The sequence below is a fragment of the Globicephala melas genome, chromosome 20 (genome assembly GCF_963455315.2).
Source record: "Globicephala melas chromosome 20, mGloMel1.2, whole genome shotgun sequence".
NCBI lineage: Eukaryota > Metazoa > Chordata > Mammalia > Artiodactyla > Delphinidae > Globicephala > Globicephala melas.
Genome location: NC_083333.1, coordinates 3,542,695 through 3,554,912, shown reverse-complemented (window position 1 = coordinate 3,554,912; position 12,218 = coordinate 3,542,695). Strand labels below are relative to the sequence as shown.

The following is a 12,218-nucleotide window of genomic DNA, read 5'->3' as shown; positions in this document are numbered from 1 at the left end:
CTGAAAATCCATTCTTGACAGATGATCATAGCCCACTTGTCTGTCCCCTTAGCACAAGAAGGATTGTTTTATAACTCTGTATATAAAATTACATAAATGACTGTCTTCTGACCCCACTCCTAGTAGAAATTGACTTGGTATCAGTGGAGCCAATGGACTGTACTCAGAGTTCAGTGCATATGAAATTGTGTTAACTGTGGTCCTTTAAGCCAAATGGACATAAAACTTTGTCTCTTCAGATTTTCCCACATGCCACTATGAGAATCTTGAAGAGAATCCATAATATTTACTCTCTGATAAGAATATTTCAAATTTGATATTGCGATCCATTCTTAGGTCCAGTGTAGCTGAGCTGGACATGAATTGAAGAACCAGGATTAGAACTAGAAAATAAAACCTATCTACTAAAAATGTTATATATGGGACTTTCTCGTGCTTAAGGCTAAGCCATAAATGGCTCTCTTACAGGATGAGCAAAGAAGCCTTTTTAAAAGCCATATTGTGAGTGCTTTATAACCATTTCAAGAATGCATTCCAAATAGTCTTCCTGTATCCTCTTTAGATATTAAGGAGCAAGTATACTAGAAATAAAAATCCAGATGGAATTATATGGATTTTAGTACTGATTAGAAAGAAATTAAATAGGTTCATTTCCAATGTATTAAAATTTAATTTATGCTCTACCGAGACCTCCTAATATTTTTCACACTGTAATTTAATTCAGTAAACGTTCGGACACCTATTTCGTAGGTATACACTAGGTACTCTGGAACATTTAAAGATGAGAGAGACCCTGGTCCCCAGAGACTTGACAGTTTTTGCCTGTGGATCTCAGTATTCGGTTTCAGCTAAAGTTGTTATTTCCTTCTGAGTCATGTTGTTTAACAAATTCTTTGTGTACACAAGTTCTTTGATTTTTAGGTACGAGATTAATACTACAATGCTCTGAAGAAAATAACCCGAAATCCAGATTTTATCTTGAATTATCCCAGATATTCATTGTTTACTACATGCAAGGGACTCTGTCAGACCCAAGGGAGTGGTGGGGGCTACTAGGACATGAGACCTGCCCTCAAATAGATTTCAGAACAGTAAGAGTGGCAAAGTATACACAAATAACTATTTTGCCCTCTTTCGTGATCTCTTTTGTACTTATGTTGTACCTTATACTGTAAACTATTCTGATCATTCAAAGGGACATCTGTTCGGAAAAATCAGGTAATAATTATGGCAAAAGTTTTATAATATATCTTTGACCTCAAAAATATGTGAGGTCACATATTTTATAATTTTTTAACAAAAATAAGCCTGTGATCTATTTTAAATGTTTTTTCACTTGGAAAAAAAAACTTTAATTTTTTTCTTTGATCACGTTATTTTACTGTTAGTATTAGAGTATGAATTAGAGTATTAGAGTATGGAGCAAAGACCTATTTAGTTGAACTTTATTTTAAATTCACTTCTTTCACTTTATTTGGGGGCTATGTCCAGGCCTGTCAGTTATTCGGTCACTTTGCTTCTGTAATGCAGACCTCCCTCCCAGGAAGCCGGGTGGATCAGCTAGCCCAGTAGTGCTGACAGCTGTGTGCAGAAAAGGTTAGTTTATCAAAACCATTTCTCCAAAGGGTAGACTTAGTCACACTTCTGCTGTGTTTACCAGGTTTAAAATGTCTCCCTCTTAGAAGAAACTTAGAGGCCTCTATTTTGAGACTACATAAAATCTCCAAAACAATTTTAATGTTTTAGGGAACTGCTTACCGTATCCCAGACCTTTATTTGGTATATTCTTGATTTAGTTTTTCTTCTTTTTTCTTTGTTATTACCCCATATTTAAGGGAAAAAAATAATTTTAAACTGAGCAATTGCTTGGTGTAATTTCTGCTAATTTTCCATTTCATTTTTTATTGTAATTCTTGATTTACACTAAAATTCTTACTTCTAATAAAGGTGGTAAAAACACATCTATCTGTAAAATTGTAAGTTTGGCCATTTATTTAGAGATTGTAACGTTTGGGAAATTAATGGTCAGAGTTCAGTAATTAAAACAAGAATCCTCCTGAAAACCAAGGAAGATAATAATTATCCAGTATCTAATCATATTTCACCCTTTAAAAATCTTACAGATATCACTCACTTTTGTTTTTTCTTCCATTCTGTGTCTGTGAAGCTTCTCTGCCTTGCTCTAAATCAGCAGTTTTCATGCAGCTGTTGCCTCATCAAGGTACTCTTTACTTTTGTCATCTTTGCAGGAAATACTGCTTACCCTGCGCTCATCCTGGGCACATGGCATGAGACTTCATTCACCAATCCCTGTAAGCAGAGTCTGGTTCAGGCACCTAAAGAATCTGTAAGGCCATTACTGTAAGGTCTGGATGCTTACGGTGCCACAGGGCTGAGACTTGTCTTGATGAAAGAGCTGTTCATGCTCCCCCTGAACACTGAAGATGCAGTCGCAGCCCTGGACTAACACAGGCAGGTTAACAAGAAACTCCAGGGAGAGTTAATAGAGAAAGGAGGGTATGTGGTTTGGGGAAGAGTTTTTAGCTTAGGAAGTAGTTATTTTCCCCAAATATAGATACAAAGCCAACCCCAGCATTTCCGTAGAAATTAAAGCTGGCTGTCCACTCTGTCACCCGTGTTAAAAAGAAAGGAATATGGGGCTTCCCTGGTGGTACAGTGGTTGAGAGTCTGCCTGCCGATGCCGGGGACACGGGTTCGTGCCCCGGTCCGGGAAGATCCCACACGCCACAGAGCGGCTGGGCCCATGAGCCATGGCCGCTGAGCCTGCGCGTCCGGAGCCTGTGCTCCGCAACGGGAGAGGCCACAGCAGTGAGAGGCCCGCGTACCGCAAAAAAAAAAAAAAGAAAGGAATGTGGTCCTTAAGGTTAGCTCGAAGGACTAAGAAGAAAAAAATGTGATACACTTATGTCTAATTTATAAAAGATGCCTTTTCTTTCTTTACTTTTCAGTGATTAGTATACAGAAAGATTAGACCTGTATAGAAAAAGAGGTGTTAGCAATTGATGAAAGACCATTACAAATATTTTTAAAATTCTTATAGTTACTCTTTTGTATATCTAGCTCAAAATATGAATTTTCTAAATATATGTTTAACACATTCCCATCAGTGTATTACTATAGCATAAGAACAAGCTATAGTTATCTTTTCTTCTAAGAAGACATATTTCTTGCTTATTTACATTAGCGTCAGTAATTTTACAATTTCTAGTATAAAATTCGAGTCCTTTGCGTTTGTTCTACAATTCCTTTCAGTACTTCACTTGGTCTTTTTTTTTTTCAGGTATTAGGAACATCTTAATTTATGCTGTAATTATCTGTGTGCAAAAAGTCTTCACCTAGCCTATCTGATTCTTCTAACAATCCTTTGAAATAGGCACGTCTACTGTTATTTTTAATTGCCAGATTAAGAACTGAAACCAAATAAGAGTTCTGATCCAAACAGACTGGAACCTGGGTCTTCTGATGTGCCTCACTGTATGTGTAACAAATGAGCCTTCTGACAGCTTTGCCTTCTCATAGATGCAATAAGAGTTTTCTGACAGGTTTGCCATGTGATATATGTGATAAACTAAGCAATGCAGATTCAGGGAACTTACTGTCGCCTTGTGCAGGTGGTGGGAGGTTTGGATTATTATGTCTTTCATTTTTGTTGAATAACTTCTCACAAATCACCTAACCCATTTTTCCTCAGCTTCTCAAGAGCTAAAAGGGATTCGATCCTTTTATTATTTCATGAAAATATTAGGTTCTAGTTTGAGAAATCATTTTGGTGTTTAAAAAAATAGGTGACTTTTTAAAAATTATTTGTCAGCCTGGAACTATATCCCTAGTTGTCAAAATAAACCCTGATACCTGCCTTCAAGGAACTCATGTTTGAGCAGAGGAGATAGACATATAATAGATATGTAAGTTATTTATATATGTTATTTAACTATAGTGTAATCTAATAATTTTTTCCCTCTTAATTCACTGAATTTTGGCCAATAACACCTTTTATTTAGGATTTTATCTTTATCTGGAACTACCACAGTTCACTGAAGCACAGTGCTTATTCATACACTGCTGTAGAGAATCTTCAGCTTCTTCTGCCCTGCATGTTGTTTGTAACTGGCTGCATGCTTAACCACAGCATATCTAAAGGAATTTAAACTAGCAAGTCAGGACCACAGAGGTTTTTACCTTTATTTCACTTGGGTGGTGGCCTTTGGATCTCTGTCACCTCATGGATTTCTGCTTTTGTGCCCACTGAGAGTCAGAAGGGAAAGCCAGTGCTTAGGGGCATAAGAGAGACCAGGATGCAAAGCCTTCAAGCGGCCTTGATGAGCAGAGTGCAGCACCAAGGTCTGCTCACCAATTTAAAATACAGTATATGCACCAAAGCAAGATGGAGCTGTCTCCAATTGGGCAGTCAGGCTGATAATCTGAGAGTTTTTCCTATAGAATGTTGAGACCAAACCCTTCACTACATTCTAGAAAGGTTTCTAGATTTATTTTCAGAGGGTTAAAAAGAAGAATGCTGCCAACATTCTCAAAAGTGAGAATTATGCTTAGAATCCAGGATACGGGTATCATTCTGTTTCATACTAACCTGGTTTTTTTCAAGGTGCTATTTCTTGGTATAAATATAATGCTTTTTTAAAAAAACCTCCAAGATTTTTATGTCAGCTTCTCCTTAAATCCTTAAATAAAACACCTTTGCTGTGAAGTTGAACTTAGGAATCACCATCATGCCACATTTACCTGTGTGTGACTTGTAGGGTTGGGTCACTAAGTAGGAAGAAAACATATACACAAAAACAGGTAATGAATTGAGATGAAAATTGAGTAAAAGTGGGACATCAGCCTCTCACATAGCATTGAAGCTTTGGGTTATCAGTGACAGTCCCGGTTACTTGCTTAACAAAACAGGAAATGGAATATTCTTAGTATGTCTTTGAAGAAAAACCTTCACCCTAGTGACTTACTCTGATTATAATTTATATAATTTTAATTCTTAAGAATTAAACTGAACAGGCCCTTGTCCTCAAATAGTAGCTTTGCCACCTTGCAGTGTGATGACTGCTCTGCCCCCCCCCCCACCCCCAGAATGAGCCGTAGTCCAGCAGTGGCAAGGCTGCACCAAAGGTGGTCACACGAGAAAGAGCCCCGGAGTGGCAGATTGCTGGCAGAGGGCCACTGGCCCTCCAGTGGTCATCAGCACTGTGTCCCTGCTGATGACCGTCCCCTGGTTGTTTCAAACCCTTATCTTTAAAGTTCTAGTTTTGCCCGAATCTTATTTACTATTAAGGAAATAAACTTAGATAAGGAACTATTGGACTTGAACTTTTAGACCACATGCAAATTTGAGGAAATGGAAAGTCAAATACTCAGACAAGTTCATGATCACTTCAGATGGAAGAAGCTGGAAAAAACTGTCTTTTCCAATAAAAATATGGCGCCAGCCCACTGGAGATCAGGGGTTGCATGCTTTTTGGCTCTGAATTGCAGCCATCACATTTAAAAATGGAAACATCGGTTCAACCAATGTTTGTTGAAAAAGACGTCAACTAGATCTTATAGGAAGATAAAAATGCATGATAAACGATCTTTGCCCTTCTAGTTGCTTTTATTCTAGTAGAGAAAATACGACATATACACAAGTTGTGATAATATAGGCAAAATATAAATGCCATATAAAAACAGGCAGAAGGGGCTTCCCTGGTGGCACACTGGTTGAGAGTCCACCTGCCGATGCAGGGGACACGGGTTCGTGCCCCGGTCCGGGAAGATCCCACATGCCGCGGAGCGGCTGGGCCCGTGAGCCATGGCCGCTGGGCCTGCGCGTCCGGAGCCTGTGCTCCGCAACAGGAGAGGCCACGGCAGTGAGAGGCCCGCGTACCGCAAAAAAAAAAAAAAAAAAAAAGAGAAAAAATACGGGTTGCATTTTATCTTGTAGAGATTGGTAAAGCAATTGAAAGAGCTACAGAAATACACATTACAGAGTTCAAGGCGCATTCAAGGGATGATGAGCAGTCTCCTTTCAATTTTGTTATTTCTTTTCTAAATAGCTCTGGAGAAGATGCAAATAAATATGCAGAAGAGAATAAAAATCCAGAATTCTGCTACCCAGAGAAAAGTTCTCTGAACATCACAGTGTACTTTCTTCCGTTTATCTTTCTACCCGTAGGATTAGATTGGAACAGATTCAAGAGTGGGTTCACTATGCTTGCCTCCTGGAGAGGTGTTGCTGACATTTTTAATGATGCACTCACACTCCCAGCCCAGTGCACTTTGTCATATGCCAGTGTTCCTTTGATAAGCTCAAGACAGCAAACCTCTGTGGAGCCTGTGTAAATCAGACCATGTGCCTGCAGATGCCTCATACTCTGAGTTGAATTCAAGGCTGAATCCAAACAAAGATGTGTGGCTCCTAGAAGGAGGTCATCACAGATCCATTTCCTGTTCAAGAACCAACAAACAAATAGATGTGTGGGTCTATGTACATGTTCAGTAACGTAAATACTTTTTGACTTGACGTACTATTTTTTGTCCAAAAACAGAAGTTTTTCCATTGTCAAATTTACTATTTATTTTAAAATTCAGATGGTACAGATAAGAATAAAGCAGGGAATTCCCTGGTGGTCCAGTGGTTAGGACTCCACGCTTCAGTTGCAAGGGGCATGGGTTCGAGGAACTAAGGTTCTGCAAGCCGTGTGGCTCAGCCAAAAAAAAAAAGAATAAAGTAAAAATTACCTGAAATCACACCATCCAGTGATAACATTTTGTGGCAAATGTTTTCCCAGCCTTTTTGTTTGTTTGTTTGTTTATTTTCCCCTGTATGTGGATTTTTTCCCCCTAATCCAAAATTATGGTCATTTTTCTGTATCAGTAAATATCAATCAGTACTTTACATTTTGATACAAATTGCTGAAATACTTTTTGCTTTCCTACCAGTAGTTATGTCAAAGGTGGGTATAATCGGTCTAATTATTTTAGTAAATTTTATTCAAGTATGGCAGAAAGGCACACAGATTATAAACTTACAACCTAATGAACTTTTAAGAAGTAAACATACTTAAAAATCCAGATCAAGAAACAACATCGCCAGCACCCCAAGAAACCATCCTCATGCCCCCTTCCAGTCACTTCTTCCCCAGAGGTAACCACTATTCTGTTACCTGTCGAATTTGTAATCTTTATTAATCTGATGAGTAAAAAATACCTTGTTTTTGCTTCTAGTTACTTTTATGAAGTTACTAATTAGATGATTTATAAAAATACATTGTAGGGCCCAGTTTGGGGAGGTTTAATCCCCTCCATGAGAGAAATAAATGGCATCTGTTTACGGTACAGAACAAAAAATGACTTGCCAGAGTTGAAAAGAAGATCAAAGCAAAAATTCTACAGTATGACCTTTTTGATATATTATTTTCTCAGTAAATATTTGAGTTCCTTTGGGGTAGGCACTGTGATTTAAAAAATAAAAAGCATCTGCCTTTCTTTGAAATGATGAATTTCTGTACCTTCTGCAACTACAGAATATATTCTGTGTATAGAACACCAGTAAGGCTACGTGGCTAGAAGCTGACCTCTGCTGGAAGCTTCTGTTTTGATTTGGAGGAAGGCGTTCTAGTCTTTGGTGGCTGCTAGCCTTTCATTCAGCTCAATCCTGCCTGCCTCTAGCTTTTCCTTGCAACTTCTCTGTTTTGTTTTTTTTTTCCTTATGCTATTTTTCTGCCATGATAGCAAATTTTGCTTAACAAAGTGTGAGGTTTTCTGTGTGACAAGATCTTTGTAAACACTCTAGCAACTGACTATTAAAATGAATGCAAAAACAATACACCAGCTTGTATCTCGTATACAAATCGTGAGATTCAGTCCTGGAGCTCAACACCACAGGAGAGGGGGTAACTGGCTGCTCTGTTTCTCTCCAGGAATCGACAAGGAGAATGTTGAACTCTCCCCTACCACTGGGCACTGTAACAGTGGGCGAACTCGTCATGGATCCGCAAGCCAGGTGCAGAAGCAAAGAAGCGCTGGCAGTTTCAAACGTAATAGCATTAAGAAGATCGTGTGAAGCTTTCTTTCTTTCCGTTTTCAAACAGACTTAACTTATACGGGCTCTTCACTAGTGACCCCTCACCACCGTGCTGTGATGCTGCACTTCATGTTTTATAATGAGCCCATCCAGTCTGCCATGTTGCCAGATGATCAACTCTTGGAAGCGTTGCCTAAATTTAATGCTGCTTTTTTCTTTAACTTTTTTTTCTTCTACTTTTGGTTTGTCTGGTTTAAGCAAGTGTTCAGAACAACTGCAAAGAAAGTGGGAGGTCAGGACACTTGAACTGAGAACATCCCAATTGTGAGAGAGGATGATTTCTTGAATACTGCTACTACTGGCCAGCTATGAAAGCCATTTGCACAGAGCTCTGCCTTCTATGTTTTCCCCTTCTTCAACATACAAAGTAAAGTGTTAGTCTTATTTACACACTTTTCAAGATAGAAGTTAATGGGAGAAATAATAATATAACCCCAGTATGTTTAATCTGACTTTTAGCTGTGGACTTTTTTTTACCTTACAAAACTGAAGAACCATAGAGGTCAAGCCTCAGTGACTTCATACCATAAAGCCACAGGCGAGGTACTTTGGGGGGTGGGGGAGGAGGGATTTAGTATTTTGTAGTGGGTTCTTAAGAAATACTAACACTTGAGTATTAGCAATAATTACAGGAAAATAAGCGTAACCACATGTATCTTAACATTACCGAATTAAAGAGATGAGTTCTGAGGCCTTATCCAAACTCAGTCATCCAAACTAGTTTATATTTTTTTTCCAGTTGATTATCTTTTAATCTTTAAATATGCTAAAAGTCGTTTTTTGTTTTTGTAAGCCAAAACTATACTAAGTATAGTAATTATACATTTTTCCCCTCCTCTTCTTCTTTCCTAAATAATTCCGAGCAGGGTAATCAGTGAACAGAGTGTTGCAAATTGTTCCTAGGAGGTAATTTCCGTAGATGGTTGCATTAGCTCCAAACAAAATGGAATGGTACGTGACTATTAGAGTAGACGATGCTTTTATCTTGTTTAATAATTTTCCCAGAAACATAGAGTGTGGTGTATATTATCAAAAATTTTTTGATGAGATGTATTTTAAATGTCTTGTAATCTTTCCTCTCCCCTCCAAAAAAGTCAGGAATCTCTAGCAAAAACATTTGGGTTCTATATGATAGAATTGCATTTAATCACTGTGAAAAGACTGGTCAACCTGCATTATTATGACGATAGGGGACCTTAAGAGTTGCTGCTATACTGAATGGTATGGATTATCATGGCATTGGAATTTCCATAGTAATGCAGATCCAATTTCTTTGTGGTACCTGCAGTGTGCAAAATAATTTGACTTCAGTGAATATATTAGTATCTGGATGTTCCAATTTAGGACTAAACCATATTTATTACAAGAAGATATTATCCCCCTATTCCTGGGTTCCCTTTATATGTTAAGGTGTAATGGCTTTGGGAGAGAAGAAGAAACCTAGGGGAGGGGGAGTTTCCTGAAGTGCTATTTCATGAGTGGATTTCAGTAAATTAAATTCCACAGCTAAATCAATGGTACATTTAAATGTTCTGATTTTAATAATATAACACATTTCACATTTATCCACACAGTAACAATGTAATATGTTAATGTAAATAAAATTGCTTTTGATATTCAGAAATAACAAGAATTTAATTTTTTTAATTTGTTTACAGTCCTGGGAAAAGTAAGAACCGTTAGCCAAAATGAAAAAAAACGTTAGTATTCATAGTTATTTTGACACTGAATTGTTGGAAAATATTGAAGACAGGTGCAATTAACTAAACTTTTGTTTTTAACTATTGTAGACGCTTCATTAGAATAGAATGTTTATAATAACAGAGCAACTGAGACGATAAGGAATTAAGACTAGAGCTGAGTTTAGAAACAGATCATTAACAGCCCGGTGCCAAGGATGCCAAGCTGCTGGTAAGGTCCACGTTCCCCCACACCCCAGAGCTTCTGGGATGGGCATCACAACTTCCTGGCTCCTGGAATAAAAGGCAGATGTGAGCCTTTAATCATTTTGGTTCCATGTTTTTCCCTCTTCGTTGTTGGTTTGGTGCAATGACAGTGGGTAGTGTTATGCTATTTTCCTTCTCCTATCAAAATAGAGGAACTTCCAAAGGTTTACCGTTAAAAATATTGATCTGTCCATAAACAAGTTTTCCAAGGTATGCTATGTCTTAAATTTATTCGTTATTTCCCTCTAGTGTAATGAATGGATGAATTCACTTGAAGTACCTCATGAAATTAATGATCTGCATTGCACAAATCAAAATTGAGCCTTCTTTGAATTGCAAAAATACTTTTTACCAGTATATCCTGGGAATTTGAAAACTTATTAAGGTTTAAGATTTACCTTGTTTGAAGAACTTCTGCCTTTTGAGGAAAATCCAGCTTTCCAAGAAACTGAAATGCACATGAGATAAATCTCTCACCAGTATGCTTCCTCTGAGAAATGAAACTGTTTTTTAGGCCTCATACTTATAACCTGCACAAGAAATTCTGAAGTTCATAGTAGGTTGCCTATTTTGCATAATTGGATGTAAGTTCTATAAAGTAATTTGTTTGGGGTTTGTGGGTGTTTCCCCTGACTTTTTAAAAAGGAAAACATTAACTCACCATGTTTTCTGGCATGCATGATCTCCCTGTTTTATCACTGCCCTGTCCCAGGGGTGTGCCCTTGTTTGCCAGCACCGAGACCCAGTTCACTAGCTTTGGGGGAAGTGGCAAGTGCTCTGTCCTGCATCCACTCAGCACCTGTCCGTTACTGGGTGCCGGCTCTGCGCAGGTCCTGGGCCAGGGCTGAGGACACCACAGAGAACAGCCAGCTGCCACCCCCATGAACGGATGTCCTGGGGGAGACAGACTGTAAGCCGGCAACCCTCCCTGCTCAGTGGGTTTTAGGGGTTTTCAGTTTTGTTTTGGCTTTTCTGGTTTTTTTGGTTTTGTTTTTACATCCCACCCCCAACCCAGGCATAATGAGGCATGTCTTATTCAATGTTATGCAATGGACTTAATACAAAAATTCACTCTTAGTGTCAGCCACACAGTTTTTTTTAATGCAGTATATTCACCTGTAAATAGTTTGTGTAAAATTTGACAGAAAAGTATATTTACTACACTGTAAATACCTGTGATGATATATTGTATTATTTTGCTTTTTTGTAAAGCAGTTAGTTGCTGTACATGGATAACAAACAAAAATTTGATTATTCTCGTGTTAGTACTGTTAACTTCTTCCTGCGACTGCGTTACATCATTTAAAGAAAATGCTGTGTATTGTAAACTTACATTGTATATGATAACTTCCTCTCTTTTCCATTCAGGCCCAAACTTTGGCAGTTCCCTTGTCTACAACCTCGTTAATTGTAAGCAGTTGTACGCCAGCAGGAGAAATACTGCCCAACAGACAAAATCTACCATTGTAGGGGAAAACTGTAGAAATCCATTTCAGATCATTGTTGTTCCCGTCCCATTTTCCTCCCTGTGTATGTACTCCTCCCCTTTTTTTTAAGTAAAATGTAAATTCAATCTGCTCTAAGATGTGGGGAGTTATTTAATTTCTTCACATGCATCAGCTCTGTTTTCTCACTTCCCCGCACTCCTCCCTGATCTTTTGAAACATTAAGGCCATTTCCTTTCTTTTAAGGATGTCTTAGGTTCTCCTCAAACCACCACCACCACCCCCGCTCCATGGGAAGGACCTTTCTATTTCCAGAACCTCTCTAAACGAAAGGTAAAATAATTTTGGTGAAATGTGCAGGGGAGAAAAAAGTTTCCCTTGAGCCTCCTAGGGTCTCTGGCTGAGTCTGAAAATTAAACTGATCAATTAATAGGAGAAAAGCACACACATTTATTTAATATAAATTTTACATGACACAGGAGCCTTCAAAAAGAGATGAGAAGACCCGAAAAATCAGTTAAGCCTGAGTATTTCTATCCTAGGTTTGATGAAGAGTGAGCATTTGTGTAAAAATCTGATAGGTCAAAGACTATGAGGTAAGTGCGGTGAAGTGGGGGAAACCTAGCAAGGCCTGTTCCAATTTTCGAAGTCCCTCTCTTGTCTTCAGAGATAAGGATGCTCCTTTCCTCCGGGGTTAGGGAGGGCACCTCTCAAGTGAAGGTTTTATGA

General features: G+C 38.4%; 1 protein-coding gene across 8 annotated transcripts in view; it reads left to right on the top strand.

Annotated features, from left to right (window-relative positions):
• Positions 1-11,617, top strand: part of NF1 (neurofibromin 1) — a 250,416-nt gene extending 238,799 nt beyond the window's left edge. For all 8 annotated transcript variants that reach the window (XM_060290048.1, XM_060290047.2, XM_030862088.3 and 5 more), the window contains one exon: positions 7,935-11,617. In XM_060290048.1, coding sequence (XP_060146031.1) covers positions 7,935-8,111 — 177 coding nt within the window. In that variant the 3' untranslated portion in view covers positions 8,112-11,617. The remainder of the gene's footprint in view (positions 1-7,934) is intronic.
• The last annotated feature ends 601 nt before the right edge of the window (positions 11,618-12,218 follow it).